The sequence below is a fragment of the Peromyscus californicus genome, unplaced genomic scaffold (assembly GCF_007827085.1).
Source record: "Peromyscus californicus insignis strain IS unplaced genomic scaffold, ASM782708v3 Scaffold_9__1_contigs__length_137607984, whole genome shotgun sequence".
NCBI classification, from domain to species: domain Eukaryota; kingdom Metazoa; phylum Chordata; class Mammalia; order Rodentia; family Cricetidae; genus Peromyscus; species Peromyscus californicus.
Window position 1 is genome coordinate 121,570,935 of NW_026294617.1, and position 10,345 is coordinate 121,581,279.

The following is a 10,345-nucleotide window of genomic DNA, read 5'->3' on the forward strand; positions in this document are numbered from 1 at the left end:
CAGAGAGAAAAGTATCTTCAGGTATCTCTATGGGGCTGGATAGGAGGCTGGGCTTGAGGTGCCCTGAGCAAAGTGTGAGGCTGTCCATGATACATTTGGCGCTGAACTAGAATTCGTCTCTTCTGGGCAGACAAAAGTTTCTTAGGGTAGCATTTAGTTCTCGAGCAAGCCAAATTCCAGTCCACAAGTTCAGAGGCAAAAAGAAGCAAGTCTCCACGATTATTTCAGGTTTAGAGCTGTGTGCACATCCTCCAATAGACCCCAAGAAAACACCAAAAGGGCATTCATCATTTGGCCCCATGAATAAGGAAAGGAATGGACTTCATTCCCAGGAAGCCACTTGCCTAAACTTGCCCCTTGGGAATCCAAGTAGACCCATCTCCTATTTAATTAGTGGTAATCAGAAGCAAAGATAGCCACCTCCCCCCCTGCCCCCCCAAAAGACACTTGAAGAGATGAAACTGCACCATTCACCAAATCCTAACTGCACTGTCAATTTTTCCACTTCAAACCACCATCCTTCCTTACCAACACTTTTGTCTCCACTTAATTATAATACTGTCAAAGCTCATGGCATTGCTTGGAAGGAGAACCAGAAAGCATTACACCCAAGCTCCTGCTGATTTTCCAGCATTTACTTCTAAAAGAACACTTAGTGAAATTAATGCAGCCCTATTAATTTAAAAATAAAAGCTCCCCCTCCCATATTTCTTTCACTTGACTGCTTGAGGATGCTTGTAGAGTGGTTATAGGCTGCATTATCCGAATAACCAAATGTCATTTTACTCTAATGATATAGAGGCAAACACTCATACTCAGCTCCAAACTGCACTGAGATCTTGCACAGCATCAGCCACAGATGATGATAACCACAGTGGAACTGAACTCTGAATAAAATATCTCATCCACTATTTACCCAAAATGAAGACTGAACTGAATTTTCTACTGATCGCTGTAACACTGTAAGGACAAAGGTTTAGAATAGAAACAAATAAGAAATTCTTTTAAGTGTGCGTTTCTCTAGCATCGATGTGCCTGTGTGTGTGTGTGTGTGTGTGTGTGTGTGTGTGTGTGTGTGTGTTTTAATTACTGGATGTTGAAACAGAACACCTCCTAGAAGCATTCATGTGCATCAGTCTATCAAACCATTTACTCAAATTAAATGTGTAATCCTTCAAATGCCTCCTTTCAAATTAATGAGTTTAAGTAGCTTGAGTTCACCTGAAAAGATCCTATAGGCACCTGACCTCCTGAATTCTTTCCATTAGCTGCCCCGAAGCCTGTTGGAAAAGACGCTTACGCCGATATGACTGTTCCTATACATTGCTTTAAAATGCAAGATTAGCATAATCCTATCGTCTCTTTTGGGGATCAAGGGCAGTGTTACAAATGGCAACAACAAAAAACAAACCCCAACATTCTTCAAATGAAAAAAATAAAAAACAAAAAAAGCCAGATTCTCCACCAAAAGCCACACACCAACAGTGAGCATACTAAATCTTTCCAGTGAGCCTATGAAGAAAAACACTACCACTAGATCTGGGTTTTACTTTATTGTTATTATTATTATTATTATTATTATTATTATTATTATTATTTACTATAAAAAGAATTGCAAGTCTTTAAACTGATGGGTAATCAGTGTTTTTCACTAGGAGCACAAAGAATGAGTCACAGCATTCCGCTCAAAAAAGTTGAAAAGTGCTTATGTAAATATCATAATTAGCCATCACTAGAGACGAATCATTTCTCACTAACTGCACTTTTATTTTTAAATAAACCTTTTGTCTCTGAGTGTGAGTCCCCGCTTAGCTCTGAGAAAGCACCTGAACGCCCACATTTTTAGACATGCTTACTTTTAACCTGAAGACCAAGCTGAGGCTACACTTAGAATTTATTCCAGAGGGTGCTCAACCTTGGACACTTAACCGCCCAAATACCACCAGATCAGAGTTTTTAGCCTTAATTTGTCATCAAATACTGTAAAATTAACACAAGCTTTCTTGAGTCCCTTAATGCCTCCAACTAGAGGGTTTTTTTTCTCTCTCTCTCTCTCTTTTGAAGTGAAGTCTGTTATGGATCCCCATAGATGTCCGCTCCATCCTTAAACCCCTGGTAACCCCCTGGCCTTGCTCCTGCTGGGCTCGCCCATCTGGCAGAAAGGCAGCGGACTTACCTAATGTAGTCATTTCTGCAGAGGATCATGCCGCTCTTGGTGTAACAGGACGTGCCGATGTCGCCCAGCTGCGCCTGGCAGCAGGAGCACTTGAGGCAGCGGCTGTGCCAGTAGCTGTCCATGGCATAGAGCAGAAAGCGGTCCGCAATCTTGCCCCCGCAGCCTGCGCAGCGCTTCCAAGAGAGGGAGCCGGCCGTCACCGGGGGCGGCTGCGAGCTGCTGCCCGGATTCACCATGGTCTAGGGAGAGAGAAAGACAAAACGGGCGATGCAAAAGTTAGAAGTCGATCGCGGGGCGCCTGAAGCCAGCGCGCTCCCCTCCTCCCTCCCCCGGAGTGGCTGCAAGAGAAGCAGCAGCAGGGCCAGGGCGGGAAGGAGGCCGATCGGGGAGAAGGGAAGGAGGGAGGCTCGCCGGCAGCAGCCGCCTGTTTACTTTTCTCAAGCTTTGTTCTGGGGCCACGAGCGGCTCTCAACTTTCCAAAGCGCTCGCCGCCGCTGACAATTTCAGCTCGGGGACTGTCAAAACTCCGAGAGCCAGGCTCGGTGGCGCGCTCCACCCCTCGCGGCGCCTCCTCCTTCTCCTCCCCCCCCCCCACCCAGCGCCCGCCTCCGCCCGCCCCTCCCGCCGCCGCCCGCCTCCAGCAAATGAGGGTCAAACCCACCCACCGCCGCGCCCGGCCCCTCCCCGGCCCCCGCCGAGCCCCGCGAGCCAGCCGCGGGCCGCTGGAGGTGGCCGCCCCGCCGCAGCCACGTTCCCTCCCGAGCTCTGCCGGGGGAAGTGAGGCTGCAGTTCATAAGTTGCAAATAGTTAGGGGTTTGGGGCAAGGCGGGGAGCGGGGGGGGGGGGGGGGGGACGACGAGGGGGGGAAGAGGGAGGGAAAAGCCGAAGGGGAGATGAGGTGGTGGGAGGGGAGGCAAGGTGGCGAGAGGGAAGGGGGGTGCCGGGTGTAAAGTTGCGAAACTGGTTTTTCGTATTTTAAACAGCACCTTTCACATGCCATTGTGGTGACCGCCATCTCCCATTATTGTTCCAAATCTCATTTCATTTTGAAGATCAATGAGTGTTTTCAGGACACAGGCAAGGATAATAGATCATTGAACTTTAGGATGCCTGTTAACTTCCTATACAAACACTCTCCACTTTGGTCTCGCTAATCTGCCCTTGATCAGCAATTTAAATGCTAGAGCTTTGTTCCTCCAAGGGGGGGGGGGGTAGATAATGTGCGAGGAGGCACTATTGAGGGACACACAAGTTAAATTCAAGCCAGTCCTGCTGTCACCCCAAACTGCTTTTAAACACCCCCCCCCATACACACACACTTTCTAATGAATGCCACAAGAGAAGCAACTGGGGTATAATATAGGAATCAATTTATAAAGCTTAGCTTAAACCGATTAATTTGTTGCCTCCAATACGGAGTCCAATAAAGTCCTAGTGTTTCTCCAGTCACTTATTCTATAAAAAGATCAAGTTATTTACTGCCAATTAAGCAGCTTGTTTTGTCTTTGTCCTCTGTAAGGCGAGAGTGTGGGCTCCCCCAGGCTCCCAGCTATCTGCTCAAGACATTCAGCTGATACCTCAGAAGGGAGAGGGCGAACTTTGTCTGTCTCCAGCCCAAGTTAACTGCTGCAAAGAACAGGGGAGAGCGAACGAAAGAAGGACTCCGGTTCCTTAAATAGGCCGATTTTAAACACATTTCCTCCGAAAGAGTCCCGGAACGTGTGTCCAGTGACCGCACAATAAACCAGAATAAGAACTGCACCAATTAAGCTGTAACAAAACCCTGAGACTCTGGAAACAGGACCGCTCTAAAACCCATTAGCATTGCATTTATCCGAATGCATCATACCTTTATGTAAATTGATTTATCTGATGCATTTACTCGAGGAATTGCTTTTTGTTACAATTTCAGCCCTAACCCAAATGAATCTGCATTTCCTGCCCTAGGTCTTTAAACTGTTCCCCCTCAACGTTTTAATCGCTCCGAATTCCTTTTTAAAAGGGGAGGGGGAGGGAGGAGATTCCAAGCTGCTCCCCGCCCCCATCTTTAGTGAGAGGTAAATATATATGTATTTTTTTTTGAAAAGGAAACATTACACTGAGAAAAGCATCCAGTAACCCCATTAGCTAAAGCTCTTAAGGACAAGCAATACCTTAATGCTGATTAAATCTAAAAGAGATGAATCAAGAGGACTGACCAGAAACTGACTCCCCTGATAACTAAGGACGGGCCCTCATCAAGTTTCATTTAGAGTTGGAAAAAAAAAAGAAAGAAAGCTTTTAAGTTAAATAGGCTTATACTCTAGTAATTACATAGCCAAGCAATTTAGGTCCTGGGATAGTCAGTGAAATAGAAAGCAGAGCTGGCAGCTAGAGGCAAAATCTGCCCCCCTTTAACAACGTCTCTGGTGTTTTTTAATGGAGACCAAGGGAGGGACAAACGTAGCGCTGGCCATTTGTAGTACAAAAATGGATGCTTAATTCATGTCTTGATTTTAATTAGGTGATTCACCGGATTTCTCCTGGATTGGAACAAAAGACTTATAAGCCAAGAGGAATTCTTTTAAAAAGAACCGGCAATGCCGGATCCTGGTCACTTAGAGCTTTTCGGTCCCTGTTTCAAATAGTGTTGGGGGGGGGGGTCACGACTATCGCCCCCACCCACGCACACACCACTTCTCATCTAAGCAGCCCCTGCCTTTCCTTAAGAACTGAAACTGCCCCCAGCCCTCTCCAGGGTCCCCACCAGCCCGGTCTCCAAGAAGAACCCTTTTGTAAGCAAGGAACCGCTACAAAGCTGGCGGCCCGGGGCTGCCCTCCGTGCTAGCTCGCAGGCCGGCCTCCGGTAGTTTCAGACTCACGCATTATCTAAGGCGACGTATTGTTTACTTGCAATTTGGGACGGTCAAGGGAAGGAAGCCAAAGAAAACAGCCCCGGCCCCGATCAGCTCCCCCCCTCGCCCCCTCCCGGGCCGCGGTGCCCCCAGCCACCCCCTTACCTGCTTCTCCCCTATATTGCAATACTGCGAGAGGCGGCGGCGGCGGCGAAATGCGAGCGGAGCCGCTCGGCTTCCAGGGCAGGGGCGCCGGGGCCGGCGGAGCTGGAAGGAGGGAGGGAGTTCTCGCAGAAGCAGGAAAGGGGAGGAGGGGGCTAAGGGCTGATTTTTTTTTTTTTAATCGCGTGGCTCTGGGGCGGGTAGAGGGAGCCCCACGCTAAGTGGCAGGCGGCCCGGCGCAGAAGTGTCAAGTCTCAGCCCGCGGGTCCTGGTCCTCAGCCCCCGGCTGCGCGCGAGCAGCTGCAGGCGCCCTCGGCCCGGCCCGTGCGGCGCAGCGGCAGCCACTGCTGCAATCGCGGCTGCAAGTTTGGCAATGTGGCTTCACTTTGTACGCGCTCCCGCCCCCGCCGCGCCCGCGCTCCTCCTCCTCCGCCGCCGCCTTCCTCCCGCCCGCCCGCTCGGGGCCGCCGGCGGCTCGGCCGAGCTCCCCCCTCCCGCGACCTGCGGCCCGGGAGCGGCGGTGCAAGCTCGGCCCCGCGGCCCGCGCGAGGGCGCACGGAGTGGAGAGCGGCGGGCTAGCCGGGAGCGCTGGACCGATCGGCTGCCCCGCTGCTGCTGCCCGGCTCGGAGGCGGCGGCGCGGGCCTCTAACCGGCTCGCTCGCTCCTTCGGCGGCGCTTACACATGTGTTACTGACAGAGCAGAATCCCAACTACTCCCCGGCTCTGCCGCCGACGTCAGCGACCCTCAGCCACTGGGCGGCCGGATTGTTCAGGCGGAATAATAAAACCTGCCAATCCGGGGAAGGACAAAGGGTGACTGAAACGAGACTCGGGGGGCGGGGAGCGAGGCGAGCGGCTGAGCGGGCCCGGCCCGGGAAGGCGGGGGGCCGGGGTCGGGGGGGACGAGAGGGGACCTCGGTGACGCGGGGGACGCGGCCAGGGAGCGCGTGCCCAGGCTCGGGACCACACCTGCCTGTCCGGCGCGCGGGGACGCGGGGAGCCGCCCCCGAAGGGCCTCGGGGATCGCCTTCCCTGGCCCAGAGAGCAGACCCTGGGAAACTTACTTTCCCAGAAATGGGTCTCTTCCTGTTAGGGTAGAGGATTCCTTCTGCTAGAGGGAGGTGGACTTCACACAGGCGCAAAAGCGGGTGTTTTGTTTAATTCACGGGATTGCAGATTTCAAAACCTTGGGGAAAGTGGGAAGTAGTTTCTACCTAAGAACTGCCTGCTTAACCCCATCTTGCTCTCATTAACCCGTGTAAACTGGATGGAGCAGGCAATTCATAGATGCTTGTCAGTTGCTGGTGGACACAGATCACATACTTGGTTTTCAGAGATGAAGAAAACTTTATAGAAAAGCCTTTGCTCATCATTCTCCCTCAGTCTGGGGGATGATATGCTCGCTCTCTCGTAGCCCCCAAAGCGATGCAAGCCTTTGCCAGACCTGTTAGCTCACAGCCCTGAGAAAGGAAGACTAGTCATTTCTTGTACATACCAAGATCTGAGGAGTGCTAGCTCCAGAGCCTTTTCCCAGGGCCAGAGCTCAGCCTAGATCCTCGACTCTCTAGTTATTCGACTTTATTCTGCCAAATAGGTTTAATAAGTCTCTGATCTGAGGTTAATATTAGGATTGATTATTAATTGTAAGTTCCAGAGAGATTTTTCTGTTGGAAGTTATCATGGAAGTGCAAAGCCCTTCTGCTAAGTATCATTAACGACAACCAGCCTTGTGGGACAAGCTTTCATACTGTATTACACACAGGCCTGCTAGACTGAGGAAAAGAAGTTGAAGAAAAACCAGGCAAAAACATCTATAGTCCCAGTATCTGTGTGCAGAATTTTTGGTCCTTTAAACTGCCAAAATTAAGGCGAAAGAGTAAGTATTGCCCATGAAACCAAGCAGAGGATGATTTTAATGTCCGTTAAAATGCCCATTTCTATATTCTAGCTCCTGGAATTCCTAGCATGTTACAGTTAAAAATTATTTTTGTGGATTTGTATTTAACATTGCATGCTCACTTCACCTTGTGCACATATTAAAAGCATTCTTATCACAATCGTCGACGTGATAATAATAATTGGAACGTCCTATGCAGAAAACGGGCAGATGAACATGATGAAAGCAGGCCAATTTAGGAAAGTTTTTTTTTTTTAATTCTAAGGAGGAAAGAACACCATGAAAGAATAATAAATTGTAATTCCTGGGTTCATTTTTGACTTGTTAATAATTTAAATCAACCACAACTAAGTAAACACAAGGATTTCTGTTTTTTAATACCAGACTCAAAGTAGATATTTCTACCTTTGCCTTCTTTTGAGTTCTGGGATTTCGGGCCTACACCACCTTGTCCAGCTGGTATAAGATCTCAGTGGCTGCTATTGTGATAAAATATGTCAGATGAGAAGATTTCCATCTCTTTGCAATCACTTTCTTATCTAGGAAAAAAATGAAGACGTTAAACCATATGGTCATTATTTTTCCTTTTTAGCTGATTTTTTAAAACCAGAACACATAACAGCATCATAGTGAGCAATGATATTTCAAGTATGAACACTAAAATGAAATTTTAATTCTAAAATAAAATCTTATCAATTTAAGCAGTAATGTGCTCCGCTATCACTGAATGGTTCTCTAAAGATCCAGGTAGTTTTTGTGGAAGGAAGGAAAGAGAGAATGCTGGAACTTTGAACATGTGTCTCAGGGCTACACAGGGCCTACGCTTTCAGTGGTGGTGTTACTGTTTTGGTTCTAATTGTATGTGAAGTCTGCATACATACCCCAGTGAAGTGGAGTGGGCGGGAATATATCACCAGAAAGCTGTATTTACTGATTATTGTGGTTATAGAAATGCAAAGGTGGTAGAGGCTACCATCTTCTCCGAGGGGTAGGAAGTGATCCATTCGCCTTAATCAAAATCCAGGTGTACTTTAACCACAGCGCCACCTCTGGGTAGTCTTTATTTCTGCATCCTTCCTCTAAGAGGTCCTTTCTCATGCAGGTAGCTAGGTCTGTCCGTGGTCTCCCAAAGTGCTTGTCTGAGAGAGGAATCCCAGGTCCCTCTTTTATTTGTGCTCATCCTAAACACACAAAACGGTGAAAACATAGAAGTTCTTGAAGGGTACTGATGCTTTAATAGAGTTGTTGAAACAATTATAGAAAATAGCCCCAAGAAATAATTCTGATGTAAAATTAACTCAGGTTAATGCTGCATTGTGTCTGTTGGTTTGGGAAGACTGCTGATGTCACATAGCCATCTCCCAGTAACCTAAAATAAGACACAAAAGTGTGGTACTTTATAAAGAAGAAAGAAAGAGCCCCAAACTGTTTCCCAAGTTTTTATTAAATATAGGAACCACATGGATCCTAAATCAGGCCTTCCTTTTCCCTACTTGCCCTGAAATTATTTGTCTACACCTTCCATCTTCTCGTCTGAGCTCTCCCTCATGGACTCTGCACTCTCCAGTGAGAATTATTCTAAGAATCCACAGACAGCAGAAGTCTGTCCTCCATCTGAGGTGGCAATGTCCAAGACAAGCGCCCAGCTCTTTTTCAAGGGGAGGAGGGCAGGATGGTGTCCTTTGAAAGCCCGTGAAAAACTGTGTTTTTGAAGAAAAGCTTTTTAGGAAAGACATTGCAAGAGTGACTGCCCATCTTTACTCTGGCGTCTTAGAATTCCAAAGGTCCCAGTGTAGAAGGCAGGAAGAGGAAACTCGTTAAAAAACTGAGACCAAAGACTAGCGGGTGGGTTATGCTTTTCTATTGGCTGGGTGAGGGGAACACAGTACAGTAACCAGGGCCTGGAAGAGCATGAAGCTTTTAAGAAGAGGAGTTAAAACTGAATGTGGTGTGCTAGTCATATGTGCCTATTGTCTCGGCTACTTGACAGGCTGAGGTAGGAAGACCGAGCTGGGAAATTTGGGGCAGCAAGACCTCAAAGGAAGAAAGAGGAAGAAGAAGAAAAAAGGAGGGCTAGGGGATGGAACTCGGTTGGTAGAGTGTTGGGGCAGAGTGTAGCTTTGTTAGATCCCCAAGAGTGCATGAACAGGTGTGGTAGCACACGTGTGACCCTCACTCAGAAGGTGTTGACGGAAGAATCAGAAATTCAGGGCCATCCTCAGCTGCATAGAAAAGTCCAAGACAGCTTGAGCTGCATGAGATTTTTGTCTCAAAACACGGAAGGGGAACCAAGAGAGGAGTTCCCATGATAAAAGGATAAGCAGTGGCTTTATTAGAACATGAAAAAAATCTCAATTATTATACATGGTAAATATCCCACCAAATCATTTATGTGAGTCAGTTTTAGATAGAAAGTTCTAGCCTAACTCCTACTGTATAAGGGAATCAAAACTAGAGGGAAGAGACTGATCTTTTTGAAATAAAACAGAACATGGCTGAAGAAAACAAGAAAATATCCATATTGATGACATAGCATTGAGACTGCTGTAATTGGAAATATAATTGAAGATGTAGATTCTGCTTTTAATTTTTCTGTTTTATTAGGGCATGTGGCAATGTCAGGGAAGGTAAAAAAGATGATGTGGGGAAAGGGAACAGATTCATGAATGTTTTCCCTGGCAAGCAAGGCAGCTTTAATATAATTGTAAAAAATGACTCATTTTCTTCATGTGGGTTCATAAGGAAGAAAGGCTTTAACTACACCCCAAACCTGCTTCAGAACTATTAGTAAATCTTCATTTAGGACTATATCTTTATATATTTAGACTATATATTTAGGACGGTTTCTTTGGAGAGATTTGGCTTCTCCAGACTACATATTTAAGATTGAAGTCTGTCAACACTCCAAGCACAAGTGATATTCTGCAAAGCAATTCACAGACTATCTGCAAGAGTCTTGGTGTGTTCCTTCAGACCTTCTACAGCAGCGTTCTCAAGCTTCCTAGTGCTGTGACCCTTTAGGACAGTTCCTCACACTGTGGTTCTGAACCCTAATCATAAAGTTATTTTCATTGCTACTTTGTACCTGTAATTTTGCTACTGTTATGAATCATAATGTAAATATCTGTGTTTTCCCATGATCTTAGGTGACCCTGTGAAAGAGACCTCGACCCACAGGTTGAGAACTGTTGTTCTAGATGGTCTAATGGGTCAGGTGATGCTTATTGAAACTGAGGTGAAACTTTTTCTGGATAAATTTAATAATAGGTACAAAC

The 10,345-nt window shown here is 47.2% G+C and overlaps 1 protein-coding gene across 3 annotated transcripts in view; it reads right to left on the reverse strand.

Annotated features, from left to right (window-relative positions):
* The window catches only part of Lmo4 (LIM domain only 4), a 19,522-nt gene extending 13,992 nt beyond the window's left edge, over positions 1-5,530 (reverse strand). Inside the window, exons 1-2 of one of the 3 annotated variants that reach the window (XM_052730345.1) lie at positions 5,176-5,530; positions 2,177-2,415 (exon numbers count right to left, since the gene is read on the reverse strand). In XM_052730345.1, coding sequence (XP_052586305.1) covers positions 2,177-2,412 — 236 coding nt within the window. In that variant the 5' untranslated portion in view covers positions 2,413-2,415; positions 5,176-5,530. Of the gene's footprint in view, positions 1-2,176; positions 2,416-2,608; positions 2,741-5,175 lie in introns of those variants that run through there. The other 2 variants (XM_052730346.1, XM_052730344.1) reach the window with 2 other exon arrangements.
* Between the last annotated feature and the right edge of the window lie 4,815 nt (positions 5,531-10,345).